The sequence below is a fragment of the Haliotis cracherodii genome, unplaced genomic scaffold (genome assembly GCF_022045235.1).
Source record: "Haliotis cracherodii isolate W230 unplaced genomic scaffold, xgHalCrac1.p SCAF_7, whole genome shotgun sequence".
Lineage (NCBI taxonomy): Eukaryota > Metazoa > Mollusca > Gastropoda > Lepetellida > Haliotidae > Haliotis > Haliotis cracherodii.
Genome location: NW_027266330.1, coordinates 12,719,076 through 12,731,621, shown reverse-complemented (window position 1 = coordinate 12,731,621; position 12,546 = coordinate 12,719,076). Strand labels below are relative to the sequence as shown.

General features: G+C 41.8%; 1 protein-coding gene across 1 annotated transcript in view; it reads left to right on the top strand.

The window, feature by feature from the left end:
- LOC139449122 (disks large homolog 1-like) overlaps window positions 1-12,546 on the top strand; it is a 346,607-nt gene that overhangs the window by 185,836 nt on the left and 148,225 nt on the right. Inside the window, exons 6-7 of the mRNA XM_071230606.1 lie at window positions 1,606-1,653; window positions 11,455-11,579. Of these exons, the coding sequence (XP_071086707.1) occupies window positions 1,606-1,653; window positions 11,455-11,579 (173 nt within the window). The remainder of the gene's footprint in view (window positions 1-1,605; window positions 1,654-11,454; window positions 11,580-12,546) is intronic.

Here is a 12,546-nt window from a genome sequence, read left to right as displayed (position 1 = left end):
TAAAAGGCGACTCTGCTTGTTGTAAAAGGCGACTAACGGGATCGGGTGGTCAGGCTTGCTGACTTAAATTGGTTGATGCATGTCATCGATCCTATTTGCATGGATAGATGCTCATGATATTAATCACTGTTTTTTCTGGTCCAGACTCGATTGTTTACAGACCCCTGTCATATAGCTGGAATATTGGTGAGTGCAGCGTTAAACAACAAACCTACCAACCAACCCAGCAACCTGTGCTGGTTGTACGCCATGGGGATTCCCGGTTAAAATAGTTCCCCAGCAGCCTGTGCTGTTTGTACCCATGGGGATTCCTTGATAGAATAGTTCACCAGCAACCTGTGCTGGTTGTACGCCATGGGGATTCCAGGATAGAATAGTTCCCCAGCAACCTGTAGTGGTTGTACGCCATGGGGATTCCCAGTTTAAATAGTTCCCCAGCAACCTGTAGTGGTTGTACGCCATGGGGATTCCCAGTTTAAATAGTTCCCCAGCAACCTGTGCTGGTTGTACGCCATGGGGATTCCCAGTTTAAATAGTTCCCCAGCAACCTGTGCTGGTTGTACGCCATGGGGATTCCCAGTTTAAATAGTTCCCCAGCAACCTGTAGTGGTTGTACGCCATGGGGATTCCCAGTTTAAATAGTTCCCAGCAACCTGTGCTGGTTGTGAGAGGCAACCAAATAGATCCGGGGGTCAGGCTTGGTAAGTTGGTTATCAGTCTGGCATCATACCCTGATCGTTGTTCACAAGATGAATCACTGGATTGTCTGGTCCATACTCGATTATTTACAGACCATCGTCATACAGCTGGAATATTGCTAAGTGGCATTTGATTGGCTGTCATTGGATAAGGGGAGATAATCCATCATTCTTTGTACTTTTATGCTTCTGTCCAACCCAAGGGTGGAGATGATGGCATCTGTATGGTTCACCAGTTTTGGACTCGTTACAAGTGTCAATTCCTGAAAATATTTCCCTGTCAGTTTGAGTTAAAGGGGCATGGGTGATCTAGCAATCTGAGAAGTCACACAAATTTGCCCCAGTTATGACCCTTGGCCTGTCAGCACTGGGCCGTAGCACATGGCTGTCTTCAGAATAACATACCTTTACAATCTGCATCATTCCTGGCTTTGAAGAGACATTTAGATGATATGCTTAGATATAACAAAATAAAAGGCATAGAGCTCAACTCACTCACTCGGTAAATTAGAACTTAGTCACAGCCATATATTTATGTACAATTGCCTGAGGGATTACCAAAGTGGTAAATGTCTTGCATCAGCATCACCAGCAGGCAGGACATGCTTACCCTTTTTCCCAAACACCTGGTGCCGTCACTGATTTTCAGTGATCCATTCATATAATTTTCACCTCTATTTTGACTTTTACGTTGAATGGAATCTGTTTAAGAAGACAACCAAGACTTGCTATTCTCTGTCATTGATGTTATATATTCAGGTTTCATCCTACTTAATCTGACACTGAAAAGCTGTTTAAGGCAGCACTAAACCCCACTCACTCACTCACTCACTCACTCACTCACTCACTCACTCACTCACTCACATGTGATGACATTTGTATTATTAGTTTCATCTTGATGTTTCAGACCAATGGCGAAGGTGACTGGGAGGCAGAGGAAATTGCACTGGAGAGGGTAAGTGGCAGCTTTGGTTGTAATCAGATCTAGATACCCATGCACACATGATACAACACCTTCACATAAGTCCACACATTGACATTTTGTACATTATGATGTGTACATTCCTACCCAGTGTTTTAGGGCTCACTGTGCAGAGTTGTGTCCCTTTGTTGTGCCAGCATCTGCAGGATGTGGGTGCAAATCCCAGAGTCAGCCTGGCTCAATTCCCTGCACCTGGGTTTTACAGGAGTGGTTAATGTCTCTAACCTGAAACTTGTTGAAGACGGACTGATACTTTGTTTTTAATTTTGTCAAGGGCCAAACTTATTCTGAAACTAGAATGAACACAGCGGGTAAACATCTGTGTGCAAAGAATCATCGTGGAACGACAGTTCATTCCGTGAAGATTCCGGGTTAGAAATAGTCTTCAGCAACTAATGCTAAAAGTAAAAGGCAACTATGCTTGTTGTTAAGAAACGACTAATGGGATCAGTGGATCAGGCCTGCTGCCTTGGTTGATGTGTCATTGTATCCCAATTGCATAGATTGATGCTCATGATGTCAATCACTAGATTGTCTGGTCCAGACTCGATTTTTTACAGACTGCTGCCATATAGCCATTTTTTATTTTCATTTTTTTCAACAACTAAGATTGGTCCGCCTGTCTTATCCTTTTCAGACACTGGCTCAGTAATAGGACTGACACTTTTCTTGCTTGATTTTTTTTTTGTGGTAAAAAATTACCAGGCCCATTTTTTATTGGCCCGACATTTTCTGCCACTAGGAAAACACTGGGGACCCAGATGGTAAATGCCTGTGACCTGAGTCACTTCAGGTCATCCACCGGGGCGGTCGGATAGCCTTGTGGTTAAAGCATTCGCTCGTCACGCCGAAGACCTGGGTTCGATTCCCGACGTGGGTACAATGAGTGAAGCCCATTTCGGGTGTCCCCCGCCGTGATATTGCTGGAATATTGCTAAGAGCGGTGTAAAGCCATACTCACTCACTCACTCAGGCCCTCAACCAGGTCATCCACCAGGTCATCCACCAGGTCATTCTCCAACATGAGGGGCGGTCGGGTAGTCTAATGGTTAAAGCGTTCACTCGTCATGCCGAAGACCCGGGTTCAATTCCCGACATGGGTACAATGAGTGAAGCCCATTTCGGGTGTACCCCGCCATCATATTACTGGAATATTGCTAAAAGCGGCATAAAACCATACTCACTCACTCACTCCTCCAACATGACAGACTCTTCAGCTTGCCACTTAACCAGCAGAGCATAAGTACAAGTGATGCCTCTACAAGCAGGGTTCCATCATAGCAATGGATCTGTCACACAGCCAATAATTGTATAGAGGAGGTCAGACCAGACAAGATTGGTTTAGTCGAGCTGGGTTAGTGGGCCATTGCTTTTGAATGAATCTCACATTTGTCGCTTGTTGAGGAAAATATTGATATTTATGGGATTTGGAGGGGAAGAATGGAGCTGAAGCTGGTGGAGGTTGAGCAGGAACTAGGAAATGGGGAAAAATTAATCTCAGATTAATCTTGGAATGGTGGATTCGAAGAATCTGTAAATGGTTTAGGAGTGATTTTTTTATGCATGGGGAGGAATCGTTTGGAATTTGTGAGAGCTCAAAGGTTGATTACATCATTGGTGACATCCACGTTCCAGACACAAGTTTGTAAAGAGGTAATTTTTGCCCTCTAGACATTTAAAGTGAGTTGCAATCTATTAGTCTGCAAGTCAATACTTTAAAACCTGACCATGCCTAGAACTCCTGATGTCAGATAGCCCAGAGTGGTGACTGTGGACTGTGGATTAAACAGCTTGACACATAAAATCTGACCATGCCTAGAACTCCTGATGTCAGATAGCCCAGAGTGGTGACTGGGGACTGTGGTGTTTCAACAGCTAGACACATAAAACCTGACCATGCCTAGAACTCCTGATGTCAGATAGCCCAGAGTGGTGACTGGGGACTGTGGATTAAACAGCTTGAGACATAAAACCTGACCATGCCTAGAACTCCTGATGTCAGATAGCCCAGAGTGGTGACTGTGGACTGTGTATTAAACAGCTTGACACATAAAATCTGACCATGCCTAGAACTCCTGATGTCAGATAGCCCAGAGTGGTGACTGGGGACTGTGGATTAAACAGCTTGACACATAAAACCTGACCATGCCTAGAACTCCTGATGTCAGATAGCCCAGAGTGGTGACTGTGGACTGTGTATTAAACAGCTTGACACATAAAACCTGACCATGCCTGGGACTCCTGGATCACATACAAGACCCTGTGCATCAACCAGCAGTGTATCAGTAGTGCCCAGATTACCTGTGAGACTTGATGATTTCACACATTCCGGCCATATCACTTCCCCCTTATGAATCTCCTGCTGACTGTCCCTCTTGTGAAGTCCAGATGCTATGGAGAAAAGTGCAGCAACAGTAACATTGAACCAGCTCCCATTTGAACTTGAACCTGTCCTGTCTACTCTATGTTCAAGGGACCGCCTCCATGGTCTTGTGGTAGAGCGGCCGTCGGAATGTCTGGGGTTCGATGCCCGGCCGCGTCATATCAAAAGACGTTTAAAGATGGTACTTGTTGTTACCCTGTCTGGCGCTCAGCATTAAGGGGCTAAAACAAGGACTGGTCGGCTCGGAGTCAGTACACTGTGTCTGAGTGGGGTATTCATGTTAAACTGCGGCATGGTATCTCAGTGAGCTAGCACTGTAAATCTGCATCAGTCCTGATTAGTACAAGCAGCCAAACAAACACACACACGTACATTCACGTCGCTATATAAGTGCAATAAGACAGGATGTTAAACCCCTTTCCACCTCTATGTTCAAGGCACTTCTCAAAACTCATCTCTTCCGACAAGCCTATCTCCATAAACTTCCCATGTGCGTTTTGACCATGTCATATTGCATCGAGATAAACATGTTATAAATGGACTATTATATTGTTAAGCATTAAATAACATCAAAATGCTGCTGCACATGTTATAAATAGACTATAATTTTTTTTAGCATTAAATAACATCAAAATGCTGCTGCACATGTTATAAATGGACTATTATATTGTTAAGCATTAAATAACATCAAAATGCTGCTGCACATGTTATAAATGGACTATTATATTGTTAAGCATTAAATAACATCAAAATGCTGCTGCACATGTTATAAATGGACTATTATTTTGTTAAGCATTAAATAACATCAAAATGCTGCTGCACATGTTATAAATAGACTATAATTTTGTTTAGCATTAAATAACACCAGCATACTGCTGCACTAACTGGTCTGTTTGTAATGGGGATGTCTTTCTCTACTTGGTTTCATGTTGAGGGTGTGCATGTCAATGTTGACACGTTTATGCTTAGTCGACATAAAACGGTGATGTGGCGCCCCTTCCTTGGGTACCGTTTAATTACTAGGTGGCAGTAAACATTTCTGTGTGATTGATTAACTGTTAGAAGCGTTAGTTAAAGGTTAGTTCCAAATGGATTAAACTTGCTTTCTTCTGTGCGTTTCCTGCAGCAAAAAAGCCTTAATAGAATTCTGAAGATTTTAAGATTCGTACAAACTGTTTGTATTGATTATGGCACGTTTATATTTCCATTGTGTCAACCTTTTTTTTCATGTTCTATCCTGCTCGTAAGTGGGTATTGATGGAAAAGGACTTTTTATGTGTGAATTATATTTCAATGTGAAAATAAAGATTAATTGATAGAATGTTCTGAATCATGATTTTGTAATTTTGATAAGTGATTATTAAGCAATAGATGTTATTTTAGACTGATTTGTTGAATAACATGGATTATTAATTTTGATATAGCTTTATAATGTTTTTCTTTTTCAAAAAGGTTAGGAAGAAATATTTTTTAATGGGAGAAACAATTTTTTATTTTATAAATAAAAACATTTCAACCATTTTCATGTAGGTGATGTAAATAATCTTCTCCAAAGCCAACAGATATAAGGGAGCACTTCAAAAGTTACACGTCAGATGCAAAAACCAACTACCATCCCATTGATTGTTTTTTTAGGTGTTTTTGTTGAAATAGGTGCATGAGACAATCATCAGAGATACCTCTGGTTTCTTAAGAACTCCCCATTCATCTTCCCCTGCATCTCAGCCTTAGAAACTGTACCCTGTCTGGCGCTCGGCATTAAGGGGCTAAAACAAGGACTGGTCGGCTCGGAGTCAGTATACTGTGTCTGAGCGGGGTATTCATGTTAAACTGCAGCATGGTATCTCAGTGTGCTAGCACTATAAATCGGCATCAGTCCAGACTAGTACAAGCAGCCACACACACACATACACGTACATGCACGTTGCTATATAAGTGCAATAATCTTAGACGCGACGTTAAACCCCATTTCACCTCACCTCACCTCACCGTTAGAACCTGGCACTAGTCCTGTAGTCCTTACCACATTGCCTAATAGTTAAGGTATCATAAGGACTAGCAGCAATTGTCACGGTACAAGGGTTTCACTGTATGTTATCATTATGAGGACTAGTAGACTAAGACTGTTAGTTTCTATCGCTGCGTCTTCTGAACTTGGCGAGGTGTAAACAGTGTTGGACATGAAGCCTGCATGTCCATCAGGCCTCAAAGTTGCAACTAAAATGGCCGCCAATGCGACCTAAATTCCAGTTAGTCTACTGTCTAAAATTCAGAGGTAGCCAAAGGACTACCTTGAAAAATATCTCGTGGCGACCAAGTTCTATTGCTACACATCTGTAGACTCAAAAAAAAATAATACCTGATCTTGAAAAACATGTCTGCTAAGAATTGTAATCGCAAATAATTCCTCCTAAAGTCGACAATGAACTGAAATACATAAATATTAATGTAATTAGTACATATTCTAGTCGACATTGGATAAGCAAGGCTATACCTATGTAATCTAGTAACATAGATTGTATCATTGTTCAATTCACAAGTAATAAAAATCAAGCACAGTTTTCACTAATATACAATTCCAAGACTGGTGCTATAACATGTACATAATTATGATAAAAGATCATTTCAAATCTTTTGGCTACCTACAATATTGGCTTGATTTTACCACTGGCTTCCTGCAAAAAATAATGCTTGTAGCCAATTGAAACTTTGAGGCCCGTCCATGGGTCCTGGTTGCCCTGATGGAAACAGTTGGAGATTCCAGTCCTGTTGGAGCTGCAGCTGAGGTCACCACGACTCCCATTACTTGACACGGGTAGCTTTCTCATCATGCTCTGTAATGCAAGGACATCTATGTAGTTGGCAATACATGTACTTCTACATTCTACATGTACGATCTATTGCAGTACTATGTCGATCCGTGAAGGTCCGGGGTGGAATAGGTCTTCAGCAACCCATGCTGAAGTTCTTCTATGTGTAAACTATGTGGAAAGAAGGTCCTGCTTTCGCCATGTTAAGTGACCCATTTTGATGTACTGACTGCTGCATTGACACTTAGTACAGTAAATGTTAATCTGATGGCAAATTAAAACATGAAGTCAGGCCAGAATAATGTTATTAATTTAAGTGGGTTTTTTTTAAATGAAACTTGTTTGTGTTTGAATATTTTTACAATTGCAATGCAGCTTCTACCTAAAAATCATTTTTACCAATTATTGCAGTTTTGAAAAAAATAATTTTTCATCCTTTCAAAATCTAATTCGTAACAAATATCCACATATGGAAGTTTTTGTTTTTTTCATTGAATGTTAACGCATCAAGTAAAGGTGAAATAAATGGTGAACTTTGGAAAGGTTTTAGAATTTCATGAATTTAGATGATACCAAGATTCAATTATGTTCCTTATGAATTTAACCAATGACAACGATGGCGCCGTTGGCCTGTCAGGTGATATCACATGAACATGATTATTGAGTTTATACCTGTCTTGCATTCCGCAAACATCACTCATGGCCCCTTCCTAATAAGACATGTCTGAAGATAGTTGTCTAGCGAAAAACAATATGTCAAGAAAATGAGCTACAAAACTATTTGCAGCAGAAAAATATATGTTATTAGTAGTCAGGGAAAGGCTTTTGTTCTGAGAGGTAAATTGTTAGCATTTACTGATATTTCTGCAAATCTGTCAGTCATATTTACATAAAATGTATTGTTAGTTGTGAAGGAGATAGTATTTCAAATTACATGGATGATTGATATGAGTAGATGCAGAGCACAGGAGCAATGGGAAGACAATGTGATTGCTATATCCAGGTTATCGTCTGAAAAATCTTCTCAGTCAGCTAATTAAGGGGCCTGTAATTGCAAAAGAATTGGTTTCATCTACCTTATTTTGTTTTCTTAGTTTATTGTGTATGATTTTAAGACCCACCCCCATGGGCAATTTTCTGAGCGCCCAATAACTGAAATGCTGTTCCAAGCGACCTTAAACACTCACTCACTCACTCACTCACTCACTCACTCACTCACTCACTCACTCACTCACTCACTCACTCACTCCAATCAGACTGCCTCCGTGGTTTAGTGGAAGAGCATCTGCCTGGAGAGAGGAAGGTCCGGGGTTCAATCCCTGGCCGTCTCTAGTTCTTGTCTGGCACTTGGCATTTCGGGGCTAAAACAAGGACTGGTCAGCTCAGAGTCAGTATACTGTGTCTGAGTGGGGTATGGCATGGTATCTCAGTGAGCTTAGTCAATAGCACAAGAAATCGGCATCAATCCAGACAAGTTCATGCACGCACGCACGCACGCACACACACGTGAAACCCAATTCCTCCTCACATCTTTCCAATCATTTTGTTGTTTTGTATAAAATCAAAATTAGATTTAAAAAAGCATTTAGCATATTTCTCGATCGTGCATGCATTCTACACAAAATGGTTGTCAAAAATACAAATCCAATTCCAAACGAAATCACGAAAATTCTTAATCAAAGACGACAGAATTGATGAGTGAGTTTTCCTGTTCCAATGTTTCATTCTTGGTAATTACAAAAGCAGAAGGAACACATGAGCGCGTGACATTTTAAACACATCCCTGATACAAGCCCGAGTCTTGGTTTACACAGTAACGGATTCCTCACTGACGGCAGCTCGGACCGACAGATCCCTGCACCCAGTCTCATATCATATCTCATATCTGTCAACTTAATGGGGGATGAAATCTTAAATCTAATTTTGCAGTGGAGGATCAAGAACGTGATTTCTGAGAGCAAGATCATATTCCTTCGCTGCCAGATTTTATTGGGGCAAGAAAAATACAAGTGATGTCTAGTTTGACAGCAAATTCATGAGGTTACTCTAGAATATTTATTATTTCTGTGCGAACGTTTTTTTTAGGGATGCACATGAATAGTTATGGTTTCTTGTAAATGATTTTGGTCATTTCCTTGAAAAAAGTAATATTCAATGTTTATTTTCAATTCAGAGGCTTCAATAATACAGTTGATGTAGAGATATGTGGAAAAATCCAACAGCACAACATGTTATGAGTGATATTTTCGAAGAAAATATGGTTTTTATACACATTTCCTTTACATAAATATGGTTATTGAGACGGGTTAGTTAGTCATTTGAAGATATGGATATGGTGAGGTCGGTCATTTATATGATAAGGCTCCATTACTTCATTCTGTCTGATCGTTCAACCGGGAGTTGGTGTGGCAGGGTGTTGGGGTCATCTAGGAAATGCTGCCGACCAATTTGTCCCTCCATGGGTCCCCAGCAACTTATGCTTGATGAAAGATGAGTGAGTGTGTTGGGTTTAACACCACTTTTAACATGATTCCACTTACATCACGGCGTGTCAGCTTAATGTGGGAGGAAAGCCCCAAGTGATGCAAGTCTCAGACGTTTACCACTTCAGTAAAACCCACGAGCACGGGTATGGTGCTGGCAAACCTAGAAACATAATTGGGGCGAACGGGGATTCGAACCCATAATCATAGGTTTCTGGCGTGCCTAAGGGACGCAACTCTGCACAGCGAATAGCGGCGCCTTAGACGACTGGGCCATCGTCGTACCTTGATAGTGTTGATCATTTCCCCTAATATCAATGCCTGGTTTGTTTGACCCAGACTTGATTATTACAAGTCACTGTCATTTTGCTTGAATAATATTGAATGTGGTGTCATGTAAATAAAAACTGGGACTTTTAAGTTTTGAAGACATGTGAGAACAGCCTGCTCCAGTACACCAAAGGGAGAACAGTGAATAAGACGCCATGGTTAATATTCAAGCATTCTTTTTATAGGCTTTTGCAACTTCAATAGACTAGAGATTGGATATTGGTCATAATAAGCTGTCCACTGTATCCGCCAAAGGCAAGCCAGACTTATTATGATTCTTCAAAGGATTGGTTTCAAATGGAACCATTATTTGTTGATTCCTGGAGTCTGGATCATGGTTGTTATGTGAGAGAGCTATGTAGGAAGTATCAGTGGTGGACATAACCATGAGAGACCGTGAAGATCCGGGGTAGAATAGGTCCTCAGCAACCCATGCTTGCCCTAAAAGGCGACTATGCTTGTCATTAAAGGCTACTAACTGGATCGGGTGGTCAGGTTCTCTGACTTGGATGATGCATGTCATCGATCCCAATTGGTGGATCGATGTTCATGATGTCAATCACTGGATTGTCTCGATTATTTACAGACCGCCATCATATAGCCGGAATATTGCTAATTGTGGCGTTAAACAACAAACGAACAAACAAAAACATAACCACTACAATGTTAATAAACATTGTATAATATTAAATTTGCATGTTCAGTACAGTGAGAATCGTGGGCCCTTCTTCCAGATAGATATGACAGTCATCAATTACTCCCAGGCCCAGTCTTCTTAGGCATGATGAGTTGCTGTGCAGAGTTGCGTCCCTTAGGCAGGCCAAAATCCTATATCATGGATTCAAATACGTGTTCGCCCTGATTATGTTTCTAGGTTTCTCATACTCTTGCTCGATGGTTTCACCAAAGTGGTAAACATCTGAGATCTGCATTACTTCATCAGTCTGCACTCTGAATTCTGTTAGAGCTAGTAAACGTGTGACACTTATTTCTAATGATGCTAAGAGGCATGTTCAGGCTGTTATGAAGCACACTCACTCACTCACTCACTCACTCACTCACTCACTCTGGGCGGTCTGGTTGCCTAGTGGTTAAAGCGTTCGCTCGTCACACCGAAGACCCGGGTTCGATTCCCGACATGGGTACAATGTGTGAAGCACATTTCTGGTGTCCCCCGCCATGATATTGCTGGAATATTGCTAAAAGCGACGTAAAATCAAACTCTCTCTCTCTCTCTCTCTCTCTCTCTCTCTCCCACTCTCTCTCTCTCTCTCTCTCTGTCTCTCTCTCTCTCTCTCTCTCTCTCATTCTTCCCTACTTACCTTACCAATCCCCACCCAATCATGAATAATTGGTCCTTGAGAGAGTGAGTTAGATTTAATGCCGCTTTTAACAGTATTCCAGTCATATCGTGGTGTGTCACCTTAATGTGGGAGGATAGCCCTAAGTGATGCAGGTCTCAGACGTTTACCACTTTGGTGAAACCCATGAGCACGGGTGTGGTGCTGACAAACCTAGAAACATAATCATAGGTTGCTGGCGTGCCCAACGGACGCAACTCTGCACAGCGAATCACCGCGCCTTTGACGACCTCAATTGGTCCTTGAAACTTTCAGAACACAATGGTGTAGTGACAAATGATAGACATGGGCATAGTGGCATCTTTGCATAAGTGTGCAATATAGCTGGAATATTACTGGGTACTGCATTACACAACTAAAAGGCTGACGATCAAGTGGTTGTGTTTCATGATTATTGTCTGTTCCAGGGCACAACAGGCCTTGGGTTCAGCATCGCTGGCGGCAGTGACAACCCCCACATCGGCGAAGAACCCAGCATTTTCATCACCAAGATCATCCCCGGAGGAGCAGCAGCAGCAGACAAGAGGCTCAAGTAAGTTGCCACGGTTACATCTAAATTTGGCAAATGGAATCCTGTTCCACAACAATCTTTAGCCTAGGATTGATCATCCACCAGAACATTGTGGTAGGGGGTACAGTGGTAGGACAAGGACACCTTTGTGGAATGGTCCCAGACCCTCAGTACCTGCCTATCACGAATAGGTCTTCAGCAACCCATGCTTGCCATAAAAGGCAACTATGCTTGTCGTAAGAGGCGACTAACGGGGTCGGGTGGTAAGGCTCCCTGACTTGGTTGATGCATGTCATCGTATCCCAATTGCATTGAACGATGCTCATGATATCTATCAATCACTGGATTGTCTGGTCCAGACTTGATTATTTACAGACTGCCATCAGCTTTAGCAAGAATATTGCTGAGTGCGGCGTTAAACAACGAAAAAGACAAAACCAATCATGGCAACACAATAGGTCATTGTATGTCAGTTGCATGGATTGACGTTCCAGATGTCAAATACTTGACTATTTACAGACCACAGTCATATAGCTGGAATATTCTGAGTGCAGCGTTAAACATAATCAAACTCACCATAGAAGACCAACTCTATGCTGCATCATACAGATATTACTTGAAAACATTCCACCATAGAGGACCAACTCTATGGGCTGTATCATATAGATAATGCTTGACAACATTGCACTATAGAAGACCAACTCTCAGATCCTTGACAACATCTGGACAGCGTGGTGCTGATACTTACCCAGAACTGTTTTCCCTATTCCATGTCTGATCAGTTTGTTGGCTGCAGCAACATAGTTGTAATATTTGTTGCTGATGATGTAAATCCTGTTTAATTCACTCAGTTCCATGTCAGCCAAGCTTGGGTTGGAGAAGGCCCGTGTCCTCAGACATACCCCATTAGCCTCCACTTAATCATAGCAGCAGGACCTGACATTGGAAGGGGCTCACTGATTTAAGAGTCTGGCACTGGAAACGGCCA